General features: G+C 44.3%; 1 protein-coding gene and 1 long non-coding RNA gene across 2 annotated transcripts in view; one reads left to right on the forward strand and one right to left on the reverse strand.

The window, feature by feature from the left end:
- LOC147753290 (uncharacterized) overlaps window positions 1–1,051 on the reverse strand; it is a 26,779-nt gene extending 25,728 nt beyond the window's left edge. Inside the window, exon 1 of the long non-coding RNA XR_015311653.1 lies at window positions 965–1,051. This is a non-coding gene — a long non-coding RNA (uncharacterized LOC147753290). The remainder of the gene's footprint in view (window positions 1–964) is intronic.
- On the forward strand, window positions 892–4,749 carry LOC111261736 (uncharacterized). Its single transcript, XM_022835450.2, has 2 exons — window positions 892–2,882; window positions 3,096–4,749. Exons 1-2 carry the CDS (start codon window positions 1,014–1,016, stop codon window positions 3,507–3,509), a joined length of 2,283 nt encoding a protein of 760 aa, XP_022691185.1. The 5' UTR covers window positions 892–1,013; the 3' UTR covers window positions 3,510–4,749.
- The last annotated feature ends 11,598 nt before the right edge of the window (window positions 4,750–16,347 follow it).

Raw genomic sequence — 16,347 nt, forward strand, 5'->3', positions numbered from 1 at the left:
GTGCTAACACACAGTGGAATACTAGTTACAATGGTTAGCGCAATGATATTAGTAACGAGAAATAATAGGAAGGTTGTAGAGTGGTCGAAGAACTATAGCAGACGCAACCGGGAAATCGCCACTCTCTCATAAAATGACTGATACAAATACGAAAGTGTGGCGCAAATGATGCCACAAACAAGAAGATGCTGAGCGGAACGACGAAAACGGGAACGTACGCAGAAAGTGCAAAAAGCATAGAAAAAGAGACGGGATAGACAGATGGACAAAAGGACATGCGAAAGGTATATTCAAAGTAAAGAATGACTAGTGCGGCAAAGGAAAGAATTGTTTAGCCATAGTTGTTGCTGCTATAGCAATAATAAAAAAAAAATAGAGAACATAAGCAGTCAGTAGAGATGGTGCGAAGACTTCTTCTAAAAGCAAAATACTAGTCAGCGTCCACCTTTTTGGCATCGTTTCACACCGGATTAAATGTCTGTACCCGCATAAAAACGTGTGTAATAGGAAATATAAATGCCGCGATAAGGAAATTTAATTGAAAGCCTTTCACTCATTTATATGCGTATTATTTGAATATCGAATGAAATTCGTTGGTTCGTTTAGTCCTGTCAGTAAAGGTCGCTAACGCAGGCCACATGCAGTAAAAAATGTCTGTGTGTTGCGGAGGCGAATGTCCTGAGAGATATTAACATCACTGAAATGTCTTATAAATTCGATTAACGTCAACACGTCAGGTTTTCAGTTCTTTACAGGTATAAGTTCACCAATTATGCATATACATATATGTATATATGTCTACGAGAATGGCGTAGTTTAGTCACATATATATCTAATTATTTTCTGTGTTTAAAATGAACGAAATCTTAATAATGAAAAGAGCAGCTACTATTTAGACTGTTTGATACAACCAAAATGCAGAGAATATGCCTACAGCACAAACTATTAAGCAACACGCTTTTACCTGTACTTTTTCATTGTTTTCACCGCTGTCGCTTGTTTAGGATGTAGCAATGGTAGCCAGCTCACGTACTTATTTCATTTCTCTGATTCATCCGTTGCACAGGGATATCTGGGAAAGCGAGCAAAAGCTCATGGAGGGAAGCTGTAAGGTTTGCCAGGAATCGAAAAAACAGAAGACGTTACAAAAGCGAGGCTATCAGCATAGCCGTCCTCACCCCCATCCGAAGCTGGCTGGATCTCGGCACCCGGATTTAGGTCAACAGGTTGGACCCTTGCCGCCTATGGCATTGGCAACAGCGGGCGAGCCGGCTGGTTGGCTTGGGACCAGTCTTCGTGGTAATGGAGCAAGCGAAGGTGGCAGAGGTTTTCGCAAGTTTTCGTCAGCCCATCATGAACACCAGCACACGTACCAACATTCGTCACCAGCACAAGTTCAGCACGAGCAGCGCCATCTACATCATCATCAACAGCAACAAGCCCAGATGACGCCTCAGCTGATCGGGCCGCCACGAGCGAGTTCCCTTGGCCCGTCGCAATCATCACACATGTTACCATTTTACCCCAATGCAGCCATGCAAGCCAGGTCAGGAAGTTCGGTCAATTCATGCGGTGAGTCCACTGGAAGGTTTCGTACTGAACCCGGCGAACAATGTCAGCTTTTTGGCCCGACTGATCCCACTACTGCTAACAGCAGTACCCCACCAAGCCCAAAACTATTAGAGTGCCAGCCGTTTTACGGATCCTCGAAGTACAATGTAACATGTCGAAGTGCGAACGATCACATGGACGAGGAGCACACGGAAGATGACGCGGAAACGGAAGCACTCATGTCGGCACAAGACAGAGATGACTCACATTCACACAACATCCTGATCCGCGATCACGAGCAAATGACATCGATACCGCCCATAATGGCCGTTCACCAACAACATTTTTTCGACGTCGCTAGCCACCCTGATACGATAGGCGGTGTAAACAGGTTACAACCGAGCTGGACTGTGTGGCCCACTTGTTCACAGAACGGCCTTGCTAGCACATATGGCCGTGGGGCAGTGCCCCTTGGCACGCCGGCAGTCTTCGGCAGTGCAATATCCTCGGCATCGACAACCAATAATTCAGACAGATCAATGGACACCGTCATTCAAAGCTGTAGTGCAAGGCTTGCGTCAACTAATCCAAGCAGATTGCTCATTGCTGGCAATAATCACAGTCATCATTTTTTAGCGTGGGCACGGGGCCGCAGTACAACCAGTATGAGGCTGGCCGCAATGCGCCAGCGCGGTCCCGTGATTACGATCCGTGAAGCTGAACAGCACAACCAGCCACGAAAGCATCGATGTGAGCGAAAAAGGGACGCAGAACGCTTACTCCGTCAGGTCCTGCAGTCGAAGACAGCGTTGACCACGTATACAACATGGAAACAGCAACACTGCCACCGTGAAAGTGAGCCGCAGAGCCAACATTGTCTGCAACAACAGCAAAAACAGCCACAGCAACGGGTGCAGTTAGAAGAACCCGGGCAGCACATCGAGCTGAACGAACTTAGCGCACCCCGTTTCCACCTGCAAGAACTGTGCCCACAGGACATTTATAATACGAGTGCAGTCTGTTCTGTGTCAGGAATACCCCACCAGGCTGAGCGGTACCGATGGAGACGGTGGAAGCGACGGCGAAGGCGACAGCGCGTCGGTCCCATCGAGTCAGGTCCTATCAGAATCAATAGGACACGATTATATGACCACAAGGAAACTTTACAAGGGGATGAACAGGTTTCGATTGCGGGACCTTCTCAACACGAATCTTGTCCATGTTGTGCACATCGACTTGCGTGGAGCTTTTGCACTGCCAGCGTTACGGATTGCTCACGCGCTCATCAACTGGGTATTGATGTAGCGATTGAGCAAATCTGCGGTACAAAAGTAAGCGGGTAAACCAGAATCTAATGCATGTTAACGTATGCACACATGTGACCGTACGCAGTAATTTTAGAATAATTTTTTTTGACGTATATCCAGATCGGTGCGTCTATGCGCTCGCATATAATTTACCTGTTATGTAAGTTGAAAGCTTATGAATGTAAATTTATTTCTGTTTCTCTTTTCTACTTGTTTTTGTGAAACGTCCTTTTTCAGGAAGCTCCTACCAGTCGTATACACCAGCCGCGGACAGCGGCAGCGACGCAAACCCTCTTGAGTGATCATCTCAATCAACACTCAGCGACACTGCGGAAAAAAAATTCTTCCCTGCTGCCTGTAGTTCCGGCTGCAGTTCCAGTAGCGACGTGCATTAGTAAGGCCGGCGAGGATGGCATTGTTCAGGTGACCACTATGGGCCTAAAGCGATTTTGGCGACGCGTTGGCGTCACTAGACTGACCTCTTCAGTGCCTCCAGATTCGTCTGAGTCTGATCATATGACGGTCGTTCCAACGCTGCCTCAACCACACCAGCCCGTCGTCGGTCTCCAGCGGTTGCCAACGATTCTTGCGCCGTCACTCGTAGCACGTCTGCTGCACGCGGGACAGCGTTCCCGCGTTGAGTTCGTCTGACCCTGTCCGAACGGGGGCGCCGGCAGCATACGAAATCGCTCCGCAGTTTTCGACGTCCACCAGCATTCGTCGCTGTCACCTCGTTTTGTGCTGTACGGCACAAACGATGATGACGATCACGACCGCGACGATATATATATCGAGAGGTCAGACAAGCAAGAGTTCTGTCGCATGAGTGCCCTCAATTACCGAAATTTCTCGCTTTCTGACTACTGACCGTTTGATACGGCCATACCGAGCCGGTGCAGATTGATGTCTAATGCAGAAGATAGATGACAACGTGCGCTGTTTAACAGTATATACTGGTTCATTTATACCAAGCCGCATTGTCAGCCGATTCCTGTGCCAGCAGCGTAATGACCGCCTTTAATTATTGCTAACACATAATTACTATAATAATACAGACTCGTGCATCTGCACGAAACACATAGGGCAGGCCCACAAGTCGCCTCCCGGAAAGCGCGCACAAAGCAATTAGACTCACGCTTGTCTGCAGCAGTTATTGGTAAACAGTGACAGAGACGATAAAACGGCCGGCGGCAGTAGAGTGATGATCGAATGCGAGGAAACCTACTGTATTAATAACATATTATATTGCTTTGGTAATGAAAGACAATAATGCATGGGATCGTTAACGATATTAAACATGATACGTGAACAGAAAAAGCGGCCACAGCAGCTGATCGACCTCGAAAGTAAGGCGTCCGGTAAGAGCACGTATATGTCAGAGTAATATACATATAGAGAGAGAGAGTAGGACGAGATCCAAAATTCGAATGGGAACAGCACGATATTATAGTAATTTATTACTACCACGACCACTACTGATGGTGTGCCCTTGTACGTATCCATTGTGTGAGGTTCACGTCGCCAACGATACGGAGCAACTTATAAAATCGTCTACTTATTTATGGATTACCTAAGCGTTCTTTATCCTATCACCGAAATGTATTCGGGTTGATTGAGCATGCTCCCTTACCGAGAAGCGATTACAAACGGGAAAGGTTGAACGTGAGGCAAAACTGCTGGATCTAGAATGGCAAACAAGGACAGCGCTCCCGCGTTAGAGTACGCCTACCGAAGAAAAAATATTATTCATCGGAATCTCTTTTCGCATTATAAAAACCAACATTCTCGTCACAACAAAAACACAGTAAGATCTCGATTTACAGCCGTTGTGCAGAAGCGTATAATGTGCTTCGGCTTATTATCAATAAAGTCAATTTTGTTTTATTTATAACATTTTGGTACTATTTCAGCTTTATCAAGCTTCCGCCCGGAGCAATTCTGCAACTACTTCGTCTACCAGAAATTGTAGAAACTCAGTTTTATCCATTATCAATTGAATGCTACAAACTTCGAATCTGTACATATGGCGTGTACAATACTGATGCTACCTTGCCATGTCTGACGCTAGTTCTCATTTACATATCTACAAGCAACCAAATACTAGGTGATAAGAGGAATTCAATAAGTTAGCCTTACGTATGATATCACAATATTTGTGCTGTTGTAGTACTTTTCGTTTTGCAGATTGCTTTCTTCCAATATACGGCGTACACTTTTATCACAACCAGTTCCAATATGACTACGTCTGAGTACCCGTATGAGAAATGGCTTTGCCAGTTTGAATAGTGCGCTTTGTTCTCTGTTTGTATTTACAACTATTGCCGTGATAATATTGAAGGTACGGACTGCTACGGGTGGTGCTTCTGCTTAGCTTGCTTTAAGCTGTGCGACAGAGGACTGCGTCATTGACGTCCTGATAGCTAAGTATAAACGTCTCTCGTGCCTTTAAGAGCGTCGCATCTCAATCTCCCTAACCTTAACTCCAGTATCCGCGCGGATCAAAAGACACCCCTTACTTAGTCACCCACGATTGCTTTGCCGTTGCGGCTGGGACGCCGGCACCACCATCATTAACCTGCCAGTGGGTTTTGCGTATGGCAGCACTAGCAGACTTAGCAAGCTCACACACTTTTGTTTTAAGCTCGGGATCCAAAACGACGACGAATCGTCCGTCCGTCCTAAGACAAAGACGGCTGGACTGCTAACAGCAATGAACGAGGCCAGCGAAGAAAGCGTGTTTCTTCGATCAAGTCAGGGCCAAAGCTGCGAGCCGTGGAGGTTGCTCTTGCTGCTACTACAGCGACTGCCTTGTTGTGTCCGTAATGTATGCGCCACAGGCAATCGTAAGCTTCATACGAAGCGGTTTGGGTGGACCTCTCAGACCTGCTTAGACTGCGGACATAGGTTAGCAAGGGGTGGCTAGTGAGTAGTCGGCTGGTTACCCCATCTGATCCCCGTCTTTATCGCTTCTTCACTGTTGCTTACGCGCCGCCAATACCAACTATGTCGGCACCACCGCTAGCCACAACGACGACGACCGTTAGCGCCAATGGTAAGTACATGGCGGTGCCTGGTGGATGGAGCCGGCCTGGTCGGTGCCTGCTTGAAGGTTGCTGGTTAGGGCCTTCTTGGTCGGTCCTGGCTCTGCCCGCCCATCTGGGCATGTCTGTCCCTTTCTTTGAGAGGATCCGCTCCTTGCCTTAGTTTTTCCTTGTATCACAGCCCAGCAGCCCATACCCTCCCCGACGGTTTGGCTGCGATGATGACGATCGGGCCCGAAGCCAGGCTCTGCGACCAGAGAGAGGCCCTGCTGCACAGTGGGTGCTAGTGCAGCCCACGTCGACCCAGCTGTGGCGGGGTCGACGGCTTCGGCAGTATCCGACAGCTGCCAGGTCGCTCTTCACTGACATAGCATGCCAGCAACTGAAGGGCGGGGCCAGTCCTATGTAGATGCCTTCTTACCTACATACCTCGCCCCCTATCTCACTTCAACATGCCCCCGCCCCAAGCGATTTTCGCAGCAGTGTATGAGCGAGCTCATCAAGCGGGCTTGGCTGAGCAGCACAAACACGGAGGGATAGAGTCTTTCGTAACTGCTACGCGGCTGGCCGCTGACGAAAGGCCATGAGGATTTCGATGAGCCGTACGGCTCTCAGCCCCGCTTTTGCGATGTGCAATCGGCGGACAGAGGGATAAAGTTTTACCTGTACAGCCCTCAGTTACCACATATTCATCCCTGAAGACTATGAAGCTTTTTGCTAGTCCTATCTTGTCTATACAAGTCGCTCACCTGCTGGCTCGCTTGGAGTCTTGCTGTGTTCTAAGCCGCACCGCGGATGTTCTCCTCTCATTAAACCACCTATGGGAAAAGAACATGAATGGAGATTAGCCCCCAAGCTACAGCTTCGGTTCCCCTTTTGTAGCATAGCTGGGAGAAAGAGAAAGGTTTTGCCTTTAGTGCAATTGCGGCGTCATTTGCGTGTACGCACACCGGCCATTTCTTGACACCTTTATTGTTAAACGCTTACAGGACACACATAAAGCCCTTTTTTGCCTCAAGATCAGCCCCTGCAGCCGAGTTCTAATGCCATCCGCTCGGACATTCTCTATCCTAGGGAATTTCGCTTTTTTTTTGCCTAAACAACATAGCACCAACATGACCGACCTGTACTCAATTATGACTGTAATCTAAACCACACCGTTATGTTCATCTTTCTATTACTGTTTCCCGCTTCTGTCTTTACGCGTTCCCCCAGCTGCTACCGGAATAGTTCCAGTATCTTCGTCATGTCTGCGTTCTGTTCAGTGAGAAGTTTGCGGATTCTGTTTTTTTAATTCAGTAACAGCCACGACGTCTGATGATCGAAATCTGAAACTCGTAGAAGGACAACTTGATCTATTTTCAAAATTATCCTTTTAATCAAACTACCTTATAGAGTTAAGATTATGACATAAAAAGTGAACTAGCTTCGCTAATAGGCGTTTCTCAAATGCCGGCTTGACATATGATTTGGTACGTTCCAAGTACGATTCAGTACGTCTACTTATGTCGCATTTCGTTGACCTTATGCCCGTAACTAATATAATTTATATCCTGCAAGGCCCGCCTTCACCCTAGAAGAAGGTGCAACAATCAGGACTGGTTGTAACAGTACGTGCGACTGCTATTTAGTTACAGATATTCCACATAATGCCGTTAACTCTTGCTTGCTAATACCCAATACCCGGAGTTTTCCGTAAAAATGTGCCTTGATAAGAAATAACTGAGAGATCCACAGACGTGAGCTTAGTACAGAGAGATAACGTACGATAACACAATTGCTTGCTTCGTGTATGAATACGATGATAACTGCTGAGCATATACGGCCGATTCTCTAGGAAAGAAAAAGTCGAAAGTTTTAAGCCTACGACGTATTTCCGGCGTTTCGTTGTTCGTTGTCTGTTTTACATGACGGGAAAATTCGCTTCGAGAGCCCTAATTCTACTGCTATTGCTGCTGCTGCTGCTACTACGACTATAGATATTGGACACATAGAAGTTTTTCTTGAGCCTCAGATGGCGGATATGCACACATGAATGTTCGTTTACAAGAAATAACAGGCAAACCCAATAATATCAGAGAACAGCCTCTTTTCTCGTTAAAGAAACGGGTCGGGGCGTTAAGTGACAATCATCATGAGGAGGTTCCTAGTGACGTATGCCGATGACTTACAAATGCGCTGGAATTTTCCACCTCTCCATATTGAAGAGGGGGCAGCGAGGTACAACTACCAGCCGAGGTACTGCTGTGCGCTCGAGCTCGCAAGGAAAGCGTGCTCTGCTCAGACGATAATGCTAAGACAAAGACGTAACAACAAGATGTGTTCCTTCGATGTGCGAATATGTGTCAAGAAACGAGTACATATGCAGCTTTGCGTCATCGTGCCGTGAAAGATTCAAAGCTAACAACACGCTAAACAATAAAGACCTGTAATATATATATATTTCTGACCATAACATCAGTTGGTAAATAAGTACATCGTACGTGCATGCGGTAAGCGTCACAAGTAAGCCATGCAAGCTAAGAAGCAAAGGCGGAGAAAGCGTTCGAAACGTTCATAGCCAGGAAGTGCAGTAAGCCTTTTGATTGTCAGCCATCATAAGGAAAATTAGCCGCAGGTCGACCTGTTATTAGTTAGTCGAATTTATGTGTACGATGGAAAACTGTATAGACAAGCAAACACAAAGCGTAGGCAAATGAAATTGTTGCGCTTTTGCCTCTTAAAACAAGTAATCAAAGGAAAAATGGAAGAAATATCGTAGGAAAAGCGGCAAACATGCTACATATCGTGGACTTTGAATTTGGCTATCGTAAGCAAAGAAAGACTTGAATAGGTTAAAATTAGCGATTCGGAGAAAATTTTTCTCAGTCGATGTTCTGACAATATTAGAAGACTGTAAAAGTAATTTTGAAGCGTAACTTAGATTAGAGCTCCAGTAAAGTTTGCCCATTGCCAAACTGTTACTCTAGATTCACAATATGATAGGTCCTCAGTCGTGGCAGTGCTCTAATCCAGTCGGCGTACGCGTGCGTTGCTATCCATACTACCACATGATAGTTCCGTACGTGATAGATAAGCAATGGTTAGAAGTGTCACGGAAATTGGTAATCGGTAAAAGGACAATGCTACTGGTAATTATGATTACGCTTATTAGAGCAGAAATTTGGAGGTTGATAATCGGTGATAGATTAATAATCATTATTATGATTGTCTATTAAAGTAGGACGTAAGAAAAATATATCTACGAATCGATGACAGTGAAATGACGACAGAAGAGGGAAACGTGTTAAAAACGCTGAAAAGGTGATGACTGGACTAGATAAGCCAATCCACATATTCATAGTCTATACACAGGCCTGTGGGGTACAAGTGTTGGAGAGAACAGGGAGATTATATATATATATATATATATATATATATATAAACTTATCTACAAGTACAATAACGATACTAAACAGAATGTAAGATGATGACAGTGAATGAGAAACTGACAAGTGATGAATGCACGGAACCAACAGAACGGTTACAATTACTATAGATATAAAAAAGAACACAACATACAATAAAATGGCGGGGACTCGCTTCGAGGCAAAACATGTCCAACCCAATAGATAATCGATTCACTGCGGTACGTTTCGGTAACTTCAGCTAGATTACGATGCTAAAAAAATCGAAAGCTCAGCATAAAATAGAACTCACTGCTGAGCTAAACCTACTAAAAGAGAGATTCATGTATATTTTCGAAAAAAAACTGCTCGAGTCAAAAATATTTTTTAGACGATATAATTTTTAGACTAAGACATAGGTTTTACGTGGATGTTCGGGCCAGTTTCAAAGGATTGGTACGTCTTGTTTTGGGGCTAACCCCGTCACGTACATGAATACGATAGAGACAACGCATGCTGCTAGCTGAAAAAAGTTCGATGATTTCTTTCGTCTTCGAGGACTTCATAAGTGTGTCCCTTTCTTACAAGGATTCTATTCCCTCAGAGCAGTATACAGCATGGGGCGCTCGAAAAGCCACTGCTAGGCACCCACTGCAAAGGAAACCAAAATTCGTCTCAGCACAAAAACGAGCAGCGACCAGACGATAAGAAAGAAGCACCTAAAAGTTCCGTTTGAAATTTAAAAAGAAAAAAATGTTATAATAGGTACAATAGGATCAAACGATCTCCAGGCATAGGTGAAACAATGCAATACTTCGGACATGCAGATTTGTCCATTTTACCAGTAAATATACAAGAACAGAAGACAAGATATCGATCAGAAACGCTAACAGATGATTGAAACGCAAAATCGTATATATCGTCGTATATAGACTTTTATGTTCTTATGCATTTCGGTGTTCTATTAAAAGTGCTAGCATACACGCATAGTGAGCATAAACTACTAGTAATAAGTCAATTGTACACTTGGCTGATCTATACGCAGAAACTTCACGTGAGTAAGTTGTCGTTTTTTGACTTCATCAGATTTTAAGCTATTATGTTGAAGTATTGAACGATAAACAATTACCAAAGAAGCTCATATCAAGAAATAATCAAAAGTAGCTGGTTATTTATTTTGGGTCGATGGCTGGGGTTTCAATACGCCCAACTAGCCAGCAATAGCACTCGTAGTTACTATTGAAACTTTTATTAAAGCTACCTATTTTGCTCCTCTTGATGTACACATAGTCCAACGAGAACAACGTCAGTCGAGCGGGAACATGGTCAACAGTGTAGGGCGTACCGCGTCTGCGATTCCCGCTAATACTGGCATCAGCTGCTCCAACCTAATACGATTAGTTTTTACGAGCAAAGTTTTGAACGTCGTTTACATATTGTGTGAAACTATAACACTAAATAAACGTTAAGGTATCTCCAGTGTGCAAGATCTTTCACGCAGCGAGGGGAAAACGACATGAAAGATAGAAGAGCAGCGTCGAAGCTGAAAGACAGCAGGGATATGGGATATCGGGAAAGGGAGTTAGATGGATCAATTATACACTAATAACTAAAAATAAACATGATGATTATATGCATAGAGTAGATAGTAACCATTATGAGCACATTGATTAATATTGATATTATTACTGAAGATACGGCGACAGCTGTTACGGATCGTTATACACGTCATGCAATAACAGCCTCGTGGCGCAGACAGCCGAAGTATTACTGATCAAAATTTAGCGGACGGTGTGACGGAGACTATAAAATGGCAGGAACTAAACTAGGCGGGACGATAAAGACGGGCAACAAACAAGCCGAATACAAAATGAAAATCAAGGCCAAATGACGAGACTGAGAATTTGACAAAAATAAACAAAAAATTGTAAATTTATCGGGGCATAAGTGAGGCGCAAAGATGAACCGGTGAAACACTACCGAGACGAAGACCAGCAGAAGAAGATTTGCGAAAATGACAACAGAAAATGATTTACAGAAAAAGCAAATAAACAATATCGTATACGTTTAGTGTAACGCAGCCGACATAAAAGGCGGAAATTGAATAATAGATAATGCGCTCCAAAACGAATACTGGGTAAGTTAGAGCCAAATGATAGATAACAAAAAATTGCGATGAAGATGAAATTTCAATGATAATGATATAATGCAAAATACGATCATTAATAAAGATACACGTGGTTTGATAATGAACGAGGATATCGCACATGTGTCTTAATGGCAGCTATTTGTGGTAGAGTAGAATTTTGTCTTCGAACGAAACGATACGTTTTCTATATGTAGTTATGTCGATTGCTCGAAAACAGCATGGGTGTTCGCTTAAAAATGGCGACTAGTAAGCCGAAGCGAGGGTGCAGACTACGTTATGTGTTAGAGAACGAAAAATAACCGACACGATGGGTAGCGATCACACGGATCATTTACGGACGCGTATGCTCGTAGTTTGATAAAGGCTAGGAGAATCGTCTGCATTAGTTGAAATAAATTACCCTGATGGCCCAGGTAGCAGTACGCTGGTAGCGTGTTTACCGACTAAACTTAGGGACATGCGCTGGGCTAGGTTCAAAACCGGGCGCAAACACGCCTCGTTTTGCGCTGGGGGCCAGCCCTATGAAGCAATGACTAACAGCAATATTGGGCTAAAAACGCGCAACGCCTTTAGAGTAACTTCCTCTCGAGTCAAGCAAAGGTTTGCCTTTGAGAGGGACCCGTTTGCACCGACAGAAAAAGCCTGTTGCCGTAAGATGTTGCAATTCCTAACCAGCTTTGTATGATATTGACTTGGATACGTTCGGCCGTCGTGCCATCTCACTGCTTTTGTTAATACCGAATCTATTAGTCGTACGAATGGCCACCGCGGGTTGTACCTTCAACTACACAAGCACAGCACAAACTGGCTTTTGTTTTAGTTCGAATGGCGGTCAAATTCTCCAATGTGAACATATGTCCGTTAAGTTTTGCACCAGTAGCTGTGAATGGCGCATATGGCATACAAGACGTCTAGGTAGGTTCTACCTGTAATATAGGGTGTGACTAATATGGAGAGTGCTTTGTTATATATAATCCTTATTCACGCTCTTAAATAGTAGTAATAATTAGGGAACAAAGAAGGAAAAATTTTTCGAGATTTAATTTATTCGGAAGAAGTTATTAGCCCGCCCCCTTATGGGCGTTCGCTGCGATATGATACAAAGACACTATAGCTTTCCACACTATCCATGTTTACATGAATCGTACAATACAGTTAATTCGACTCTTCGTTTCAAACATTTCGGTCTTGTTCTCTTCATAGACACAACACGGCAGCTGGATGATCACGTCTACCAAGATTTCAACAGCATCAACAACATGTCCTTCTCTCCACTGCGTCCTATAGGCCTGTGTTCGCCAAGTGACAGTGGCAGCAATGTTTTATCCGACGAAAAATGCTTGCGTTGCCTGCAGGTTCACCGTTGGCGTCTCTGTCGTTTTCCTTCAAGCTGTTAGAGAATCTGAGCATGTCCTATATCGGTTTAACAAGACCAGAAAACGGGACTCTGGGGAATGGTTTAGCTTTCGCCGTCGTTATGCCGACAGCATCAGTTAGCGCCATTGTTTAGTACACGGCTCAGCAGGTCAGTCAGTCAATCAGCTTTTAGTCTCGAGTATTTTGAGATCGAAAAGAACCGCTAAACCCCCTGTCAAACCCCTAGAGGGAATGCAAGACGATTCGGGGTAGTTTCACGGCGGCTCTGTCTGGGTGTACTGAGAGAGCAGCTCGAGATTTGCTGCAGTGATGTAGACGTGGAGGTAACATAGGACAAGCGGACCACAAGCTGTTGCCTACTATCGGCCTACGGCAACTTGCCGCCACTGCTGCGACCGTCGCCAGTTCGAGGCCGCTTGATGAACAGAGAAGATAAATAACGAATCGAACGACTCTTTGCTCATAAAGAGTAGGTGAAGAAAAAAGCTGACGAGAACAAGACAATTCGTTGATGACGACGGTCGCTGAAAAAATGGGCCAGCACAACGGAAAATGTCAGATACAGCTAGAGCGACAAGCAGAAGGACAATGGTGGAGGGTCGAGGACAAAAAGGCTGAGAAAAGCGAGAAGCTACTAGAATGGCCTGGCTCGTGTGGTGTTTGCTCGGCTCATCACGTAGCTGATACGACTACCACTATCACTACGATATTTTCAGTGCAGCGACTGCTGCTACCCTTTCAGTTTGGACCACCGCCGCCGCTGCGGACGCTGGCGGACTCGTAACAATGCTCGTCACGACAACTGCCTCTAGTCACACTGGTCGCAGCTGCTGATGCGATCCGGAGCCAGTCTGGGGGTAGTGAAATGGAGGGAAATAGCTGGATAAAGAAGGAGAGCTTCACAAACGCGCAGTGGGATCTTGTGGCCTTGTGGGACGCCAAAAAGGTGCTAGCGGGTGGTGTGTTCCTTCGTATCAACCGTACGGGGGGTTTGCCACACAGCTGTGGCCCATTGATCTGTCAATGAGAGAATGGAAAAAGCTGGCACCGATTAAGAGTGGGGAAACTAGACCAATATGCGCTTACGGCCGACGAGTACAAAGCGGCAGAGACCATTGCAATGTGGAGCAGCGAGGCAAGCTGCTATAATATAGCGCCGAGGGGGCCCACACACATACACACGTATGTGTATGTGCGATCGAGAACGCAGTTAGAGAAGGTAATAGGTAGCGGGTCGACTCAGTAATCCGAACTGGTATTAATAATATCGGTGGTTAGGACTCGCATGAAAAGAATAACGTAACAAATCTGATTGAGGCTGCTTTGTTTTTCTGTTGTAATTTGTGAATTTATAGATGTTTTTTTTATCACACTGTAAGGGAGAAAATACCAACTGGCCATTGGGTGATTTTTACTAAAAAACATAGTGAAAAGCACGCGAACCTAGGGTCACGTTACTATCATCCTTAGAGGTTATCAGTTGATAATAAATAACAATTATATAGGCCAAGGTTAAGGTTTTTGAATGAATTTGATTAAATGAGTAAGAAAACGACAGTTTGATAGTGCACAAGGAGAAAACCTTGGCTAAGGGATCGTATAATTAATGTTCATTTGAATTTATGGACTGTGTTGCCAATTGTAGGGCGCTGCAGTATTGCCTATAGCGGTTAGGCTTTGCTAAAGATAATTCTGCTAAGCAGAAGCAATCGTGCCAGTGTAACATCAAAAATAGTCGTTAACATTTGAACGCGTTTTTTTTTTTTTTTTTTTTTCATTAGCTAGAACTGCATTAGACAGCTTATCTATGTTATGTAAGCTTAGAGTCGCTTATAATTAATTGCCTCGTTTTCTTTTTATTTTAAAATATACGTTAGCATATAGAGATGAAACAAAAAGAGGACTAACAATTCGGAGTCCACATTTAAATTGAACACATACATAATCTAGGTAAAATTGCATGCAGTTCTTAATGCACAATGGTAACAATAGCAACAACAATAAGCATCAGGTAATTTTAAAGCAAGGAAAGATTATGAATCGTGGTTGGCCGTTGACATTCGCTATCGACAATGCTAAATTTACCGGTAGCACAGATAAAATATGGCGTTATAAAATCTGCGCCCATCAAACATAGATACTCGCTAGAAGTCCACGTCGAAACGATTCGTGCCGAATGCATGCTAGCTAAAAGTGACGTACTCTTCACTGAGTGTTTGCACGGATAGATGAGAACGCACAATGAGTGCCAAAAGGTAAACGTTCGTCTGGTTCCACAATGAAATACAACTTCTAGACCCTCTTTAAAGCCTAACTCGATCATCCAAGCATCCCTTATGCTCTATAAATAGTTCGTTTAACTGTAGTTCGCTTGTTCACCTCTCGGCGTCGCTTTCAATCTCGATCTGATACGTCCTGTTCTGTTAATAGAGAAGGGAAATTTCCTGGAACTACTTGCCATAGACGATACGGTATCACTGTTGTCCTGCCCATTTTGTACAAATTTAAAGACATTAGAGGGAAAAGGTGGTTCAATAAAACCACCAATGGACGAACTCAGCTAACGTTAGCTACTCACGAAGGTGACTTGCATTCCGCAGTTCGCTAGCCTTAGATGTGGCAATGGCTAAGTACATCAGTACAGCGGTCGAGGGCCTAGTTAAAGTAGCTATCCATAAAACAAAATCCATTGCGGTAGCTAATGGGGCGCAGTATTCACAGGATTAAAAACAAATATCAAATGCTATGATATGAATCCTTCCAGTCAAATCGTCTGATCATCGTTGATTCACTACATCTGAAACTTTTAAAGCCACTAGATGCCGTACGAAGAGGCCCCCAAATGTTTACTGATACGCGCGAACAGCTTATTCACTTATATGTACAGCTTAGGTTCATCTAAATTTACCTAGACGTTGCCCTCTTCCCCGAATGCAGAAGATCTTGGAGATCTTTATGCTCATTCTGGTACACAGGCGATAAGGAGGATTTTCAGCGTAGCACTAAATGTCAATCTCGTTACTATGAAGTGGAGCGGGGCAGCCCTATGTAGTAGTAAAGCAAGCTGGCCGTACCAGTTAGTAGCTATGGGATTAGCCTCCATTTGCTGTGCTATGCTCCTTCTCAAATTTGGTCAGCTCGTTGAACCTTTGATATATGAAGGACTCCGGCATAAATAAAGTAGGAAGTGAGAATGTATCCTGGCTAAGGTCTCAGATTTCCCGATCCTCTAAAAGAGCATCCAGGATAGTGCGATCTTGATACCTGCACATGAAACGTCTTTTTTTATTTAATTAAAGAACCCTTAAGGAAAAACAACGATTTTAGCTGACTCAGAGGAGTAGGGTGCTCTCGATGTCTGAGTGCCATGTAGTTTAGCACTAGATATAAAAAAGAATACGAATGGTGCAACTATATCATTCTCCAAGCAAAAACTTAGTATGAGACGTAATCTTTCAGTGCAGATTGATCCGCTTCTGAGCTCACCACAGCGCCTCTTTGCACAAAAGGACCGGTAGCCGATCACGCGGCTGTAA

Source organism: Varroa jacobsoni, unplaced genomic scaffold, assembly GCF_002532875.2.
Source record: "Varroa jacobsoni isolate VJ856 unplaced genomic scaffold, vjacob_1.0 scaffold_591, whole genome shotgun sequence".
Lineage (NCBI taxonomy): Eukaryota > Metazoa > Arthropoda > Arachnida > Mesostigmata > Varroidae > Varroa > Varroa jacobsoni.